We start from the raw sequence: 19,324 nt of genomic DNA on the forward strand, positions 1-19,324 counted from the left end.
AATAATTTGGATAATAACAAAATAAAAAAGCAAATAAACAAAGGTTTTGTTTCATAATCTTTGATAATCTAATTTATGAGATGATGTTATGTAGAATGTTTTTATTTGGGTATATGCTTTCTCCAATTCTCTTACCTTCAACAACTGTACCAGTACCACACTGTTTTAAGCATTGGCCCATGACCAATTCACAACTTTCCGTCTGTTTTTTTTTTTTTTTCCATTGGTTCAACATATTCCATATCTAAAATGGAAAAAAGGGTTGCTTTGGTTCTTGGAAGAGTTAATTTTGATAGATTGTAATTCCAGTACCTGTTTAATGAACAAACCAAACTGACATGGGAAAAGAAATTCTAACAAGCTTATCAATTTAGGAGAATCATTTGACTTCATGTGTTTTTTAGAGGATAAGTTAAACAATCTGCTTTCTTAACTGAAGCGAACAAAATTTTTTAAATGGCATATATTCTCTTGCTTAAGAGTTGGAGAACAATCCAAGTCTGAATATGGTTAACTTTATCATTACTATTATTATTATTAGAAAGTCAATAAAAGACAAGTACTTAGCCTCCTAAAAAACCCAATAAATTTTGCAAATTGAAAAACCTCAAACAACTTTGAATTATTTTTGTCACCGACCTACTTGAAAAAGGGTGTCATGCTGTCATCTAATATCTAATTAATTCAAGTCCACTAGGAGTAGAAAGTATGCCCTAAAATACCCAAAAGGAAAAATGTTGACAAACTCATAACCCTTAATCAACCAAAACTTGTGGCCTTTTCCCTCAATTTACATTAGAATTAAAGACACCCGAACTTCGTAAATTTGAATCGTTTAGATACTAACATATCCTTTTGAAGAGATTTTTAATGGCATTCTCTTCTGTCAAAAAGACTAATTAAGCAAACAATAATAAAGGCATATGAATAGGGCCCTGGCAGTGGTCATGGGGCAGAGATTTTCCCCTCGTGGTGGGGTTGACGCGGTGGTTGTCAGCAACAGCAATTGGAGCGTTCACCCCACGCACTCGTAAAAGTTGCTGGACTGCCGGTGGGAGTGTACCTACTCGGAGCGGAGCCCAAATGCCAAATCCAAGCCATGTTCATGTCACTTGAACCCAATGGCGACTTGGAGAGAGGCAGGGGGGCCACGGGGCAATTTGGTGTATGTCTGACGCTACCAGGCTGATCAGGAATCAAAAAACTCTTATTACGACCTTTCTTCTGTCCATACAACACCCTGCAAAGAGCCACAAAAGGCCCTGCTTGCTTATCTCAATTCCCTGACAATGACGGAAAGCTTATCAAAGATGGGAGGTGGGTGCTTTGATGATTGGCAATGATCGCTAACCTTTTATTGTGGAATAGCAGCAGCAGCAGCAGTTGCTGGTGTCTAATGATGTCCAAAATGATGCAATAAGCATAATGGAGCAGTTTGCATTTCGCTTGAGCATAAACCTGTCTCTTGTCGAATGGTCAGGCGAAGCCAAACAAACAACATTGTACAAATACAAGTAGGATTAAGTAATCAATTTAAGACCTAAGTAATTTAGTTAATAATCCTTTTTAACCCCTCTTTTCTTACTGGTCAGTGAGATATAACGCTGCTTTTGTATCACATCATTAACCAAGCACAAGCACACTCCTAGGCAAAGTGTTACATACACTTTTAAGCAGCATTAAACCAGAAATTTTTTCCCCTTTTTGTTAAATTTATCAAATTGTTGTTTAGTACATGTGGATATGGAAGTTGAGAAGAAGGGCAACAACGGACACTAGCACTGCGACTTCTTTCCGATTTTCCTCCTTTCACCATTGAATGAGTGTTCATGGATATGTAATTTGATGCTAACCAAGAAGAAGTATATGAATAGGACAAGTTCAAGAATAAATAGATTAATTTAACAAAAATGTTTATTAGGCATCACTAATAAGCTGGAACCTACCATACAGCAATCTCGGATTCCTTTTGTGTAGAAGGCAAGAAACTGACAATATTTCACCACCCAGACAAGGTTGTCACTTCCATCCCTATAGAAAATCTTGAGACTCATTAAGTACCAACAAATCTCTCTCCATCTCTAACCAGATGAGCCATTAGCGTTTGCTTTATGGGAAACAAGCACTGCTTCACTACCAGAAGCTTTCTTTTCAGCAAGTTCTTCCAAGCGCTTCCATCTAGCTTCACGTCTCACTTCAATCTCATCTTCCTTTGATTCGTCCTCCTGAAACTTTAGCAAGCATTCATTGTACAGCTCTGGATCAAGATCATAGAAGATTTTGCGTACATTTAAAGTCAAGCTATGTACAGCCTGGTTCCAGTGATTTCTAGCGTTTTTGTCCAATGCAGGGAAAATAATGGGCAGTATAACCTTGCGGTTTTGAATAATTAAGTTCTCAATGTGATCATTGTTCCACAAAAACAAGGCTCGCTCAGCAACCTGAGAAAAGCAAAAAACAAAGAAAAGAAAAATCAACATTTGTGTAATGACATTCAGGGATCAAGGAAAACATCATCAGTTCCATAAAAAACCACAATGGATAGAACCTATCCTCTGGAAAGCCAATATCATCCCAAAATAAAAAGAAATCAGAAATGAAATGATAAAATCATACTGTGTCGTAAGGACCATACTTATTTCACAAAATATTTCCAGCTGAAAGTGTACTTAATGTCTGCTATCATAACAGAACTTCAGACTTCACTGGCATCATTCTATAAGGGTTTTATCCTACTTAGTTTCACAGACTTTTACAGCTGAAATTATGTTTAAAATATATGATATGACTTAACAGAATAGTAGAATCCAGAATTTTCTGGCATCATTTCCAAAGATTCAATCATAGTTTCTTACATCCATTCCATTCAATGTGAATAGAACATGTGTATGGCCATAGAGTTTGCAATTAGCAAGAAATTTTTTTTGGTGTTTGTGAGTTTGTTTCAAAACCATCACATAGTATATTTCAGCTAACTGTACCCATTTATTATACATAATAGCAGCAACTACTTTAACAGTATGCCACCTATATTCGTCATACAAAAGCACAAGTTCAATCAGCATATGTTGCATCTTCAAATATACATGAGAGTTTGTCTTGTACGCAATCTTAACACTTCAACAAAATAATTAGTAAGAAAAATGAGGAATTCAGCACCTAGTGACTTTAGGTCTGTAGAGGATTCTTACAGGAAAGATGATGCATGTAGCTAATAGAATGTTAACAAAGTCAAATAACAACAATTTAGAGGGTAAAGCCATAAAAGCCAACTCTCTCCAACAATTAAAAAATTGAATGTCTCAGTCTCCATTTTCAGACGTCTCAAAACAATGTCCTTCTTCCTTTCATTTGTGGGATTCAATTATACCAAATGCACTTTGATGATGAAACTTGTTTCAAGTTTAAAGAAGAGTAGAAATTTCCAAGATTTCAAAACGTTTCATAGCAAACAAAATTCTGGATGTCAAAATGTATAAAATAAAGTCGGTCAAAGCCTTGAATACAGCCATATAGGGGAAATACCAATAGCAGGTGATATAATATGGATATGCTAGTACATTCCAGATTGCATTATCCATAATATCAGTTAAAAGAAAAGCAAAAATCAGCATCAATCGAATTTTATATTTAACAAAGCTCAGCTTAAGGAGGGATGGGAAACATAAAAACTTCCTATGGTCAAAAGCCATGAACAACAAATGAGATGAGTTAAAAAAAAAAAAGGAAGAAAGAAAAGATGCCATGTAAATAACCATAGTAAGATATGCAGTAGCTCTAACACTGCACCCTCACCTTATTGCAGCAATAAACATTAAAATAAGAGTAGGACCAACAATTATGCCTAACTACAAAATGATTTTTGATCAACCAAAGAAAAAGGTGTTTTACTTATAGATATTTGACCTTAATGAGCTATTTCAACTTGCTAATATTACCATTGAACACTAAAGCACTCAAAAACAGAAAATGCAGATATAAAAATTATTCCAATTAGCCACAAGATTTTGCTTTCAAAACCATTTTAAAATCCACAAAATTCATAATAGTGATGAGCAACAATTTAGAATCTGAGCCACACTAACATTCCTGTTAATACCACGACACTTATTTGTTAATTTCATCAGTTGAACCTCATGAAAATACAATTGATAATAAAATTCACAGGGCCTTTAACTGATCCCAAATTTCTAGCAATCACTCAAACCATTTATGAGTCTGCAATCAGGTTCTATGTCTAAACAGTATATTCCCACAATACAAACCTGACACCAATGAGTATAGCACTACATGTGCAAAAGGGATTGTATACTAAATAAAGCTTCATTTGTGACCTATAACTCTATCATAAATAGTCAACTTTAGCTGTTCTAACATCATTAGACAAATTCAAACCACCAATTGGACCAATCACACAACCAATCATGTAGATACCAGATTTTATCTGCATATTATCCTTTAACATTTACTTTACTTATCCTTGGCAGCAAGGATAAAACAATAAGAAAAAAGGTCTAACAAATGCCACAAAAATGCTTACAAACCGAATCCACATTCTGGCAATATGATGCATTTATTATTAAGTAAACAACAATAAGGTTGCCAACATATGAATTAAACAGATTTATAAACATCATCCATGTCAAATTGAAAGATGTTTAGAAAATGTCTTTTGCATCTATACAGAGTAAGAAACTAAAAGCACAGCAGAACAAACTATCAAAAACTTCTCACCTGAAAGTGCAAACTGTTCAAACAATGAGCAATTCGGCGAAATAAGGGCACCATGCATCGCTGGAATTCTGGTGGCTGAGTCGCCTCTAAAACTTCCTCCAACTCATTTAGGAACATGACTTCCTTTGAACTATTTGTGATGGGCCAATATTTTAATAACCCCCTAATAACAGTATCAGCAAGCTTGCCATCTTTCTCCACAAACTGCGAAATGCAGTAGGATAACTGCTGATGATACATTGCTAAGCATTTTGGTTTATGCAAGGGAATTAGCGCCCGAACAAGGAACACTTTATGCTCTTCTTTAAGTGGCAGTGCAAAGCCATTAATAATACTGCCCAAAATTTCTAGAAGTTCAGCAATCCCATTATGTTTCTCAGTCTCAAAAATAAAACGGAAAAAAATGTTGTTTAAAGCTTTCCTAATGAATGGTCGATGCACCATGAATTTGCCATAGATGCGATGAAGAATTGTTTTCAAATATTCCCTTTCTCTAGGATCTTCAGAATCAAATAAGTCAAGCAAATTGATGATGAAGGATTGATCAACATATCTTTTGGCCAATTTTGCATCAGTCTCAGGTGAGGCTACAAACCTCAAAAGAAACTCATGTACAATTTGCAAGTGTGGCCAAGCAGGATCCATTGAAGGTTCCTCCTCTTCCAAATCAAGGCCATCTGCAACTTTATTCTCACGTGGTTGAGGAGTAAGGCTCCTAAACAAGTTTGCAGATATCATTTTAACAATTTCTTGCAAAACAGCATCCAAGAATTTCCCATTTGCAGAAGTCACATACTCCACAAGCTCTAACAGCGTCTGCCGCTTAATCTCCTTTTCTTTGAGGTTCTTTGTGGGGTCAGTAAAATCAAATACAACAGAACACAAGTTAAGCTTTTTTATGAATAAGTTCTGCTTCTCTGAAGCTGGAACATCCTTGAAAGCAGGCAATGCTTCATAAAAAGAGAACAAATGGTTCCCACTGGGCTTTAAATTTGCACCTTTCCATCCAACATCTTCCGTAGAATTAGGTGCTGGAAAAGGTGAAACACTCAAATTTCCTGACTTGCCAGTCCCTAAATCACTGCTCCTTGAGCCACCAGAAACACTAAAATAAGTAGCATGGTTTCCACCATGCTCACGACTATCAGCTGTCTTGGACAACTTCCGGGGAAGCTTACTTAGAATCTGTTTGAGCATGACTCACACCTCCCCCCTAATACCACAATGCTGATTCCCACAAATTACTTGGAACTCGTCAAAATGTTATCACTAATCAGTATCCATCAAATAACAAAACCCACATTCTATGTCATCTACAGAGAAAAGCCGAAATCAAAAGGCTTACCTCAAAATAACTTGCTACCAAAACCAAATATCTTGTGCCCAAAGAGGACCCAAAATCCCTACCATAGGTTAAAACCAGACCTAAACTGCTAAAGCAAAAGAACTAGTTTAAAATTCCAGATTTTTCTAGTCTCAACCATCCAAAACAGAAACCCTTCTTCAGCTTCAAGCCCCTTGTCTTAAAATCAGCCCAGTCCCTTTCTCTACAACAGCACCCAATTGCAAAAATTCAAACCTTCAGGCATAAAAAGCAAAACCCAGAAGTACAAACTCACTCAGAACAAAAGATCAGCACCAGCTTCTCTGTTCTTCCACTAAAGAAAAGAAAAAGAAGAAATTAAGTAAATTTCAACACATTCCAGATTTCAAATTTATTTATAAGATGAATTAAAACAATCAAGGCACTCTAAGAAATTAAGAAAGTTTTCTTTTCTTCTCTCTTCATTAAGTAAAGAAAGAAAAAAACACACATGCAAGAAAATGCAGAGTTAAAAATTGATAAACAAAAACTAAGAAGAGGAGGCTGCTGCAACTACTTACAGAGACAAGAATTTTCAAAAACGTTCCATCTTGGTTTGCTCGTTGTTCTTTGTTGACTATGATTATTTTTTTTTCTTTATTAATTTCTCGTGATTTCAGTTATTCTTCCTCGATAACTTGTCAATCCTTTTATGGTTCAATTTTTCTACTCTTTTCTGGGTCTTCTTCCTTAGCAGTCAAAAGTCAAATCGACAACAGTAACCAGAAAATCCAACAACCCGGTGACCACTAACGACGTCGTTCGAGACACATATTTTCTCTTGTTATTTTTTTTCTTGTATTTATTCTTTTTATTAGTAATTATTGTAGCAGTAGTATCATATTTCTTGAAACGGGTTTAGAAAGCAAGCGATATTATATTAGAAATTATTGTAATTATTTTATTATATTTCTTTTGATAAGCGATATTACTAATTGTTTTATGCTTTTATTCTGATAAAGATTTTACTACATTCTTTCCGTACAACAATTATTGTTTTTAAAAAAATTGTGACACCATATTATTACTTGTTCTCTACAGCTGGTGTCTTTGCCGTATCGAATCAATTTGTATGTTGGTAAGAAGAGTTTCTTTCTTGAAAATCAATTTTTTAAGATTTTAAATTACTCAAAAAAATTACTTTTTTAAAATTACAAGCGATCTAAAAATGATGCATAATTATTTTCATATCAAAATATTTGAATCGTTCAAAATTGTGAATCATCATCGATACAAACAAAAACGACGTATAATAATTTTTTATCAAAGAATTTGAATCATCATCCTGACTACGTGAAATGTAGTGTGCGTAATTAATTCTTTTCAATTTAACAACAGTAAAAGATGATTTCTCCTTTTATGAGGCGGAGAAGACGTTTAAACCACAGGAATTTGCAATGGAATGTCCTTTGATTGAGGACCCATAACCATAGGAATGCACGATGCAAAGCCGAGCAAAAAGTATGAAATAAATTGAACTGGTAATTAAAAAACTTCAAAAAATGAAGAAAATAATGATAAAATAATAAATGGTGGAAGACAAATTAAGCCTTAAGGGAATTGGTGGAGAACACATTGATTACCATCCATCAAAAACCTAATTCGATGGCCCACGATCCTACAATTTATCAATTCCATGGGACACTTCAACCAAAATCCAAGTTCAATTTTACTAACACTCTCCCAACTTCCGTTCTCAAAAAATGCCCCATCGGCCATCATTGTTGAACCTTTTCTTCTCTAATAAACTACGGCAAATGGCCACTCAGAGGTCGTAATAACAAGTTTCTATAGCCCAAAGAAAATACTGTTCCCTCTCAAACCCCCCTCTATCCTACAACCCCACACCACATTTCAGCACTGACGCTTGGATGTCTAAATCCAGCTTACTTACTTTACAAGTTTACTAAATTCGAATTATTGTTCATCAGTGTATAAGTTAATACATATCACGGACTCAAACGATCAACTCCTTAGCAACCATCATTCTAAAAACAAGGGTGTATGTATCTTCAAAATCTTATTCTATACAAACACAAGTAATACTGAGAATATACGGCAAGAGGCTACAATGCAACAAGATGCTATGTGAACTCTTATCTTGCAGTGCAATACGAAAAGGTGAAGAAGATAATTACCAAAACTTTTAGTGTTACAAACTATATTCAATTTTGTTGTCGATAAATGTCTGAACTGATGGTTCTCTTCCAAGAAAGTCAGACAGAATTTCAACTGGATCCTTCGCTCCCCCTGGTGCCAATACCTACCAAGAAGTTTAAGTAATAACCATTAGTAGTATTATTATCGGATGCACACTTGCATACTTACACTATGCTGTATGAGAATGCTAACTTTTGATTGTTATATGCAGTATGCATGATAGTAATGGTAGAGATTTTTCAATATTTCTATGATAGCTGCTTGGAAACTAAGAAAGCTATCTTAAAGGGAAATTTTCAAAGACAGTCAACAGCATAGCAACATATAAAAGAATGCATTGAAGAAAATGCTTACTAACAGTTGTTACCTTATCCCTAAACTGCATACCGGCATACTGATTCAAAAGACCATCACGAAACTTCGATGTAAAAATATCAGCTGCAAATACCTATACATTTGATGCATTACAAATGATTTTCATAAGGTGCACCAATCACACAGAAATAGATCATCCACAATAAAATAGTAACAGTTATATTGCATTACACACAAAATTGCTAAAAACTACAACATTATATAACAATCTAGACGACAAAAGTAAAACAGGCAAGAAAGACAGGGCTGAACGAATCAAACCTCACTCCAAATACGGCTGTAACAAGCAGCTTCATAACCAATTGCACAACGTGGGAAGCATGAAGCTGGATTGGTTCCTTCCAACATTGGCAATCCCAACATTACCTACAAATACCGAAAAGGAGGAAAAAAAACAAGATTTAATTATTCTCCTCCTCAATGCATGAAGAATGAAGCAACAACAGGTAAATTTGTTTACCTTTGGATGAAGATGCTTGAATAACTCAACAATGTCAACATTCTCAGCAGAATGTATAATTTGATCAAAAAGACCTGACAGTTGAAAACATCTTTAGAGCTTATCTGAAGACAGGGAAATAATATGTATTACAGCAGACAGCAATCATCTATGCGGATGTGATAAATTAGAATGCCAATTTTTCTTCTAAAACAAATTCCTAGGAATTGACTCCATAGAAACACAAGTTTACTCATAATATTTAAATCAACAAAAAGCACCTCAATACACATTTTTATTCAGGAAAAAAAGCAAACTTGTATATGTTGCAACAACAGGAAGAAAGCATTTGTAATTTTGCCGAACTGTGGGCTGCACTCGAGAACCAAGGAGCCATGGAGATTCAGAGAACCATTGCCCAACATGGCTGGACGTTTTACTCATGCTACCAAGAACAAAACAAAAACTCCTATGATCATACGTCATATCAAATTTCCCATTGAAATTGAATGCCCCCAGCCCCCTCTTTAAGTTTTCAACAACAAGTTTTATTGGATTATAGAATTTTGGGGATCCTGGTGAAACTGATAAAAAGCTGTCCACATATTGGGATCTCATTCCAAAAGGCTAGACTTCACTCAAGTAAAAGTAAAAGGCTATACATCACGTATTGGGATCAAATTCCAAAATCTTATCGAAATGGAGAAAATGAAATGATTAACAGATCAAAACAGATTTTCTTAATGTACAAATATCAAGGTCTCGAATAGATTCAATAAAATTGGAGTTTACTGATTGATGATAAAGTAAGAGGCTTACAATAAAGAACTTCTTGCTTCAATTTAAGTGCCGAAAAGGAATATCGCCATCGTTTAAGCGATTTACATATTTCATCCTTGATGGGCTTTGTAATATCCTGCAAATGATAATGTCACATGTATAACCACAAGTACTTAATTTCCTTTTAGATATTTAATACACGGTCCACCCTTTAAATAAAAAGGGACCATCTACCATGTCTTTGTGAAGCACTACAATTTTTCCTTTCTCAATCACTTTAGAAAGAAAAAAAAACAATCCAAATAGATTATAAAAGCACATACACACACACACACATAAACACCCCAAAACAGAAAATCAAGCCAGAAGTCCAAGCCTATGCATATATGAATAAAAGTCAACACTAAGACACACACAGACACATACATACATATATTGAGTACGTATATGCAGAACTTGTCAAGATGTATCACCTGATGGAAACCAGATATCAACTTCAACGAAAAGCTCTCATAACACCTACATGTTAAAGAACCATTAGTGGGGAGTTGCATCTGTCCAAAAAGAATAAGAAATAGTAAGAGCCATGATTTACCAATTCTCTAGCACTTGAGCAGGGATCTCCACAAAGTCAGGATCAACGCGCAGCCCAGAAAATCTAGCAAATGATGCACGATTGCATAGATGTTGCACCTAAATGCTCATAAAGAGTGAAATCCATATTATCTACCAATGACATCAAAGTAAATAACACACAATCTACTTAAATTTTACCACAAAAGCATTTACTATTAGCCAATATATTAAAGAAATCATAAATGATAAAACCAAGGAGATAATTTAAACATACCACATGGCCAAACTCATGGAAAAGACTGACCACTTCAGAGAACCTTAGCAAGCCCGGAATGCCACTGCTGTCCTTCTGAAGTTGAGAAATCAGCAATGCCACTGGAATCTGGTAGAGAAAAGCAAGGAAAAAAAACTAATATCAGTCTCTGGTTTTCAAGATAATGGACATAGCATATCTCAGTAAGATTTGAGCAAATTTACTCTACTTAGATGCTCAAAGAAGACAGCAAGAAAACATTTTATATGTTTAGCCATTTAGAGACTGGCAGCACAATGATTATGTCATGTCAATTACCTGTCGTGCACCACTGAATGCTACTGAACCATTTTGAAGAGCAACCACACAAGTCTGACCATATTTCCCTTCCCTGTTCCACAATGAGAGCCCATTTCTTTCTAACTAGAGCAAGGAATACAAAAACAAATAAAGAAGTAAACTCAAAGTAATGTGTGAACCTTGTGAACACATCAAGGTAGAAGTAACCAAAAAGTTCACCAGATCTCAAGTCAAAAACAGAAAAAACTCGAACATCGCCATTCCAGACATCAGCATCTGCGATTTCCTCAAACCTTAAACCTGCAGGAAGTGGACAGAGCATATGATACATGCCATCACATAGAGATGAACATTCACCATGGCTGCATAACTCATATGCACGTTTTTATGACTTACCAAAAAGATCTTGAAATATTTTGAAAATTCCAGAAAGAACCAAATTGACAGGAAAGTACTGTTTGAGAGCTCCAAGGTCCATATCAAATTCCTGTTGTTCAACCTTCTTTACATAGTACAACAGATCTTCAACTCCGAATGGAAGCTCTCCTTCCTCTTGCTTCTGATCACACAACAAAAGCAAATAAAACATCTATTTGAAAGAAAAAAAAAGGATTCAGAAAATGGAAATTATGTTCTGACCTTTAACTCTTTCAACACAGCCAACTCTTTATTGGCCAAGTCTGATAAACTGGAGGAAATGTCCTCTAAGAATTCCAATACCTGACCACATTTGCAAAGTCCTAAGAACAATATTACATTCATTAATGAAGCATTGAGAAATAATACACAAACTAGATGCATCTTTGAAATACATTTTGTATTGGTGTTTTTATACAATTGCTAGGTTCCACAAAGCACAACCCCAGAACTCATTCTTATCTACGTTTCTAATGTCTCAAGAATGAGGCAACTCATGCATGATAACTTGTTGAATTTCCAAACTTAAATCCAAAAGAGAGGAAAGGAAGTAGCGATCATTCACAATTAGCAGAAACCTGCCACTACAACATAATATTTCTGTTTAAGTAAGTGAGCAAGTTGTACATAGTTCATTTCATATCACTCAGGAAATGAATTGTTAAGATCTTAATTTCAGGAGTTATCACATAAAGCAACAAATCCTTTACGATAGATGACAGGCTAAGAGGCAGCCAGCAAATTCTCATTAATCTCAAGGCAATTGCATCTGGGTCAACCTAGTCAATAAAAAAGAAATCTAACAACAAAAGTTCATTGCGGTTCATGAAAAAGGAGAAAGAAGAGAATGGGAGAGGGAAAGAGGTGGTAATATTTCAGTAACTTTAATTCATAAAAGACTGCATACCTTTTATAAATAAAAAACCATTAAAAGAAGGTGAAAGCTGAAAGACATGAAAATTACGATTTTTCATTCATGCAGCAAATTAGATACAAATATTCCCAAGAAAATAAAGATACTATGCAAACCTTCGAGGACGTCTTAGCCATTCTAAGATTCAATGCGTAGTCTGCGTAGTTTGAATAGCCAAGTAAACGAGCAAATTTATGACGCACTTGAACCTTATCAGAAGAGAGAAAAGTTAAAATTTATTGGTTCTCTTATACTCCAACACACTTTAATAAGAAATGGAAATAGATAGCAATGCAAACTCAAGGCTCAATTGAAAATCAGTGTATAGATCCACATGACTAAGAACATTGCAGATATGGAAACTAAAGATAAAAGAGTTCTTTACAGTCTATAAGATAGTTTTTATTTAGTGAAGTCACACACACTGCAATAATATGAACACCCTAAAGTTGCTGATAAGTTAAAACAGCCGTTTATCAAGACATCAGTAACCAAGAAGTTGTCACCAAAAAAGCCATAACATTTTAATTTTTATAATTTTTATGTCATAACAACATGATTTTCTCTTGATAAAAACTTAATTTACAAAAACCCCCACGTGAATATGTTGATCTGACAGTTTCCCCTCTATCATGGCATAAATAGCAAGAGAAGTATTATGAATGGAACATAATAACTATAGCAAATGAAAAAGTTCAGCAAAACCGCCCCTGCCCCCCCCTCCTACCTTGTTGGGTGGGTTTTAGAGGGCATAAATGACATGTTAAAAGGAGGGTTAGTAACTTATGCCTATACAAAAGTATTAACAATTTCAGATCAACAAAGTCAATTCACTTTCCAAATTGTTGAATATAGGCTATGTGAACATAGCCCTTGGTTTTAATTTGGAATATCATTTCACTCCAAGCCTAAGAATGAGGATGTTTTATGTGCCGATTTCTCTTTCCTATGTAAACAATTTTTCAAAGAAAAAACAGGGGAATGCAATATTTACCAAATCTTCCAAGACAGAAAGATTGACTTTTGCACATCTCTTTCCGTATGCCATAGCTACCGTCCTTCTTGTTCTTCCTACCTGCAAAGGCTCAGAATGAAAATAGGAAACTCCACAATAGTCATTCTCATATTTCACGCAATACCGCAAAAATACAAATCAAAGAAAACCGCACTAGATTTCCAATCCAAAGCCAAAACAAAGACAAATATATAGAACAAAATTTATCCTAGTTGAGCAGCTGTCACAATCATGCACATGATAAGGCAATGCATTTGACACATTCACCATTGCGGTGGTAACATGCACTTAATTTACAATTGCTGGATTTTATTGTCATGCTACTTCGGCATTATCAGATATCTTTTAAAACCTGTAATAAGAAAATAAATCAGGATTCCTTAAGCATTCTGCACTTCCAAAATACATAATTGATCACAAGTTTTACAATCTCATAATTCATCTTATAAGTTAGTTCAAAAGTGGTTGCCAACAGCAAGGATACTGCCATTGTCAACAATATTGCCAGTACAACATTAATCAACTTGGATAATCATACCTTGCAGAGCTCCATTACCACTGCAACATGATGACTTTTCAATGTGACTTTGAACATCCCATTTTCCATTTTTTCTAAAGTCTGCAAAAGAAGCAGAACCAAACAAAATTTATTACAAAGTTTATATTAAAATTTTTAAACAATGTATAGCTGAGTCATTCAAAGAAAAGTCCATCATGATGGGATGCGGATTTCCAGGATTAAAACTTTACATATGTTCATAATTTGAACATCCATGCAAGTAAGCAGCACTATACATAGGTCTGTTTCAAAAATGGGAGAGCTTTGCTCTTTGGGCTTCTATGGTGCAGTACCTATGAATCATATTATGCAATTTTCTATTGATTGATATTTGAAATCTTTATTTTAAAGGCATATGTTCTTTGAATTCCACTACACCCAATGGCCAAGATATGAATAGGGTACATTTTAAATTATCACCATAGGAAAATTTATCACCAGCAAACAAGCACAAATCAGATACAAAAATCAATGTACATTTGGAATTTTTTGTTCAAAGGAGACAGATATAGAGTCAGAATTTCCACATATAAACTAATGAAGCAACAACATAAGAGAGTAAATGAACATAAAGAATATATAGAACCTTGAGGAACTCTGTTGATAATCCAGCTAGCTCATTCTCATGGAACAAAAGAGAAGTGGTATCATCATTCAAATTCTGAACATATTGCAAACTTAGCTCATCAATTTGAGCTCTCAAGCGTTGCACTTCTTCTGTTTTTGTTGCTGTAAGATTCAATCCATTCCGTTCAAAGTCTCTGATCTGTCACTGGTCAGAAAGGAATCAATAATAGGACTGAACAACTTACCCACAAAGTAAATATTCAGAAGATCAAAAACATTGAAAACATTAGTGTTTCTAAGCACAGAACATTGAATTATATATCCTCATCAGGATATTCCTTCTTATAAAACTAAAGTTACCATTTTCACTTCTGAGCAGGGGATTAGCTACAAACATTGAACCTGATGTCACAATACACATAACAACCATGAGAAATTGTAAATATTTTCCTTACCAAGCACTGAACATAGCGTTTTGCTTCTGGACCCATCCATTCCCCTTTTGCAGCGAAAGCTTTAGCAACACGGTATACATCTTCCCGCTTACTAATCAGCACCTCATAAATATAGTACAATATTCAATTACAGGCTCAGTAAACAAATTGCAAAGTAGAACTTTCATATCTACAACCACTTACAAAGGCATAATCAATAGTTCAATCAATAATTTAGATTCAAAAAATTGTTACCAACTAAATGAAAGTAACTACAAAGTAAATGTATCTTGATTCTAATACAAGTCATAAACAAAATTGAATGAAACCTGCATGAGGAGACTTGGGCATCTATTTTCTTCTCGGCTTCAGCGCTTGCTTTACGCAATTTATCGAAAGGAGAAACCAACTTTGGAACCACGCATGATTGCACCAATGGAAACTGCTGTGCCTCCAATTCTGCCAGCGGTAATATAACATTCTTATACGTAACCTGAGGATTTTTTAAAACAACATAAACAGATAAGAATTTCCGTATTTCAAATGTCATAATAGGCCAAAAAAAGGTACTGAAAAGAAAAAACCTTATCGAGCGGAACTGAAGCAACAGCATCATGAACTTCCTTTGATTTTGCAATGATTCGGTCAGCTAACTTTAGAATCTCACTCGCCGACAAATTAACTCGAACATTACATCCCGGAAGATCTAAAATTAAATAAAAATAAAAATGAAACGAAGTAATTTAGAATTAGCATATTTAAACGAGTAGCAAACAAGTAAAGAAAAGGCCGTAAAAAATCCGTTGAAGAAGAGAAAATAGGGGTGACCTTTTTTCTTGGAGTTTCTTCGGTTGTTGATGGCGGTGATAGCGAGGCTAACAGCGAGAGTGAGAAGAGCGGCAGCTCCGGTGAGTGATACGATGTTACTTCCTTTCCTCGGTTTGCTGCTCATTTTCTTCTCACTGTTTCCTTCGCTTTCCATTTTGCCTCTTGATTTTTCTTCTTTGCTGTTTGATTATGTCTTCTATGGAGCCAACCAGAGGACAATTTTGAGGAGTTTAGATTGGGAGGGAAATTTCCGTCATTCGGAGCGGAAAAACGTTAAATTTCATTTAATTTGATGAATGAGAACAAAGTGGATTTTTGACTTTTCTTGAAATGGAAAAGGAAGCCGGGCAGTGAGGGGACATTTTTGCTTCAAGTTTTGAAAAAGAGCTGAAAAAATGGACGCCAGTTTTGGTTGAGCCGTAGCGCTATCGTTTTCGATCGTTACATTTCAGGGAAAAGGCCGGCCCCTAAAGGAAAATCATGGCCCTACTCTGATTTGGCTTCCCGTCTGATTTCTGGAATTGCACGGGGTTTAAAACACTAATGGCCCTATAGGATACCAATCTGGACCTTGAAACTTTGGGCCCCAAGCCCGACGGACGTTGATGAGTACTTTTAAAGTCATTAGGTGATCTTACTCTCCAAAGTCTTTACGTAACATGTTAGTACCATAACCTTTTTAAAAAAGGTGTAAAGGTTAAGCTGCATAACATATATATTGATATCGTGACTTTGATTTTATTTTTATTTAAAAACTAGTAAATGATAGGTCATCATGGTACTTTTTAATTAAAATTCATTTTAAACTAAAAAGAGTAGAGCTCGATATAGTGAGGATTCTCCCTTCTCTTTTTATTCCTTATTTCTTCTTATTAGGTTTTTCCCATGACAAGTGCATGCTCTTCCCCCGTCTTCCAGTTGCAATCATTTTCTTTACAGTATGTTGTATATCCAGTCTTATCATTTTTTAACTCTAAATATCTCTTTTTCTCGAATTTCATAATAAGTTAGGACTTCCCTAAAGTGATCAATTTTGTTAAACAATATATTCTTTATAAGCCTCACTTTTCCAAACTCATCAAGTGTACGAGGAATACCTACCATAGATCTATCAATTGCTCTACCCTTTCTATCAAAATTAAAACTTCCATGATTCCCCTTTTCAACGCCACTTTCAAGATTAGATAAAACCATTAACATCACTATAAGGTGCCCTATTCTCAATCTCTATATTCTTAACACCATTGCCTTCTGACTGACTTTGTTGGTTATCACTCTCAATTTTAAACATTCAATCAACATCTTCACTAAACATAACAAATCATTTTTCCTCATTATCATCCATTGAATCACTACTAGAATCATTTTCACTCATTATATTTGTCCCTACATTCCTTCAACCCCTACTACTAGTTGAACTACTAACACCAACACCAATATTCCTTCTACCTCTACTTTTACCACTAATTGAACTATTAGCATCAACACCAACAATCCCTTTGTCTCTACCAACAGATGAATTACTAACATCAACACCAACATTGCCTCTACCTATGGTAGCACTAGTTACATTAACAATTCCTCTACCTTTACCTCTACAATTAGCTGCCGTAACATTCACTCTATCTTTGCCTCTACCATTAACTGCATCAACATTCCCTCTCACTAAACTAGTAGTTGAACTACTAACAACTACATTACCTTTTCCTTTGCCACTACCATTTCCAACAGCATCAATATAAATATTTGGCATATTAACATTATTAACATTATTAACAGAAAAGTTACTTGTTACAGGCTTGAACATTGTTTGAAGAGGAATTACAAGTATAAGATCCAAGTACAAGTGAATTTTCTTTAAACCTTAATGCATTTCGAACAGTTTCAACACATCATCATCACTTCCTAACTCAAATAATTCCTTAGACGTTTGTAAGCCGTGCATATACTCATTCCCATGCCAATAGTAGAATCATTTATAATACCTTTAAAAATGTTATTTGTCAACTCAATGAAAAGATACTTGTTAAGATCAATATTCCCTATGGTGACCCAATTATTGTTGCAATGAACCATCAAGTCGTGCAAAATCTTGCTAGCCATTGACTATATTACAATACAATAATTTTACATTAATAAAGCATGTACAATAATTTACTGTTACATTGAAAATAGAAAACTTTGCAATTAGGATTTGAAAACCCCAAATGACATTCGATTAGAATTTGAGAGCAATTACAACAAAATAATTTTACATTAATAAAGCATGTACAATAATCTACTTTTATATTGAAAATAGAAAATTTTCTAACTAAGGTTTGAAAACCTCAAATTACATTCTATCAATGTTAAGGCTAGGGTTTCACTTACCACAACTGATTAAATTGATGAAAGTTTTCTTTATTTATCGATGCACAACAACATCCAACCCAAAAATATTGCCTTTTTTCCTCGCTTTTCCCTTTTAATTAGTTTCAATTTCAAAAATAGTGTTTTAGGGTTTCAAAAATACTATTTAGGTTTTAAAGTAATGAGATACACTTGGGTTTTTGGATTTTAAGTTGTAGGATGCATGATTCATCGATGAAGCATTTTGGAAACCCTAAAAAACCTATTAGGATCAACTTAGATGTTTGATGTTGGAGATGATGAAGAGAATCCTAATAGTCAAGCAAAGCATGCAATAGTCAAGCAAAGCATGCAATCTGGGTTAAAAGACACATTTTGGTGTTTTTATCACATGGTTAGTTTAACCATTTTCCAACATCTATTAACAATGTTTGGGATTTTAGGGTGAAATATTTATTTTGAATACTAATGAACTTGAAATGAATTAAGATGAAATCCTAGGGATTTGGGGATATTTTACCTTTTTGGGGATAAAATACACTAACACCCTAAACTTTTGACCATAATTACACATGGCTTCATTAGTTTTGAAAATAGATAGTCCGCCATGTAAACAATGTTAATGCCTTAACATGAAATACCTAAAATGCCCATTTTTTTTACTCTTTTTCTTTCTCTTAGGTCGGCTAATGATGCTCTCTTACACTGGTCGATCAACCCACAACCAAATCTAACCGTGGAATGCTAGATCTTACTGTATCTCCCCAAAAGAGCCCAAAATTTGGCTGTGCACCCCAGATTTCAAGCTCTCCTTAATCTTGTTCCACAAGGAGCACCAATCTTAGGGGCATGATGCTCCTCAAAGGAGCGTCACAGACCACAATGTGGTCGGGTTGAGAGTTTTTTTGAAAAGAGAAAAAAATTTTAAAATGAAAAATATATTTTATATAGTAGTAATTTTTAAAATTAATGAAAAGTAAAATTGTCTAATATTATCACGTCATCAAACTAATGAAAATATTGAGAGTTGACTAATGGTAGGACTTATGTATCTAGTAAAATATTTTTTTAGGATGGACTATATATTTTGAAAACTAACTGACTCGTTTATAATTATGGTCAAAAGTTGAAGATGTCCATGTATTTTACCTTATTAATAATTATTTCATGTGCATTGTAAATTTAATATAACAACTTTAAATTCTTAAAAGTTATATTTAATAAAACTTATTGGCACATATTATTTTATATTAAAATGATAA

At 34.5% G+C, this 19,324-nt stretch overlaps 2 protein-coding genes across 2 annotated transcripts; both read right to left on the minus strand.

The window, feature by feature from the left end:
- On the minus strand, positions 1,833-6,947 carry LOC18609679 (serine/threonine protein phosphatase 2A 57 kDa regulatory subunit B' theta isoform). Its single transcript, XM_007044913.2, has 3 exons — positions 6,619-6,947; positions 4,735-6,392; positions 1,833-2,441 (listed from the first exon to the last, which is right to left on the minus strand). The coding sequence occupies exons 2-3, from the start codon at positions 5,929-5,931 to the stop codon at positions 2,082-2,084; spliced, it is 1,557 nt and encodes a 518-aa protein (XP_007044975.2). The 5' UTR covers positions 5,932-6,392; positions 6,619-6,947; the 3' UTR covers positions 1,833-2,081.
- Positions 7,972-16,219, minus strand: LOC18609680 (probable thimet oligopeptidase). Its single transcript, XM_007044914.2, has 20 exons — positions 15,714-16,219; positions 15,470-15,591; positions 15,215-15,378; positions 14,907-14,997; positions 14,471-14,650; positions 13,864-13,944; positions 13,305-13,385; positions 12,427-12,519; positions 11,620-11,700; positions 11,377-11,539; positions 11,160-11,280; positions 10,999-11,071; positions 10,702-10,809; positions 10,447-10,544; positions 10,325-10,370; positions 9,891-9,987; positions 9,093-9,166; positions 8,894-8,998; positions 8,625-8,705; positions 7,972-8,360 (listed from the first exon to the last, which is right to left on the minus strand). The coding sequence occupies exons 1-20, from the start codon at positions 15,865-15,867 to the stop codon at positions 8,250-8,252; spliced, it is 2,124 nt and encodes a 707-aa protein (XP_007044976.2). The 5' UTR covers positions 15,868-16,219; the 3' UTR covers positions 7,972-8,249.

Source organism: Theobroma cacao, chromosome 2, assembly GCF_000208745.1.
Source record: "Theobroma cacao cultivar B97-61/B2 chromosome 2, Criollo_cocoa_genome_V2, whole genome shotgun sequence".
Classification (NCBI taxonomy): Eukaryota; Viridiplantae; Streptophyta; class Magnoliopsida; order Malvales; family Malvaceae; genus Theobroma; species Theobroma cacao.

Coding starts and splice junctions, on each gene's coding strand:
- LOC18609679 (XM_007044913.2), bottom strand. CDS start 5,931: ATGCTCAAACAGATTCTAAGTAAGCTTCCCCGGAAGTTGTCCAAGACA. Junction 2,442..4,734: donor TGAACAGTTTGCACTTTCAG/GTGAGAAGTTTT, acceptor TGCTTTTCTCAG/GTTGCTGAGCGAGCCTTGTT.
- LOC18609680 (XM_007044914.2), bottom strand. CDS start 15,867: ATGGAAAGCGAAGGAAACAGTGAGAAGAAAATGAGCAGCAAACCGAGG. Junction 11,701..12,426: donor TGGCTAAGACGTCCTCGAAG/GTTTGCATAGTA, acceptor AAATGTGGTCAG/GTATTGGAATTCTTAGAGGA. Junction 8,361..8,624: donor GTATGCAGTTTAGGGATAAG/GTAACAACTGTT, acceptor ACTTCTTGGTAG/GTATTGGCACCAGGGGGAGC.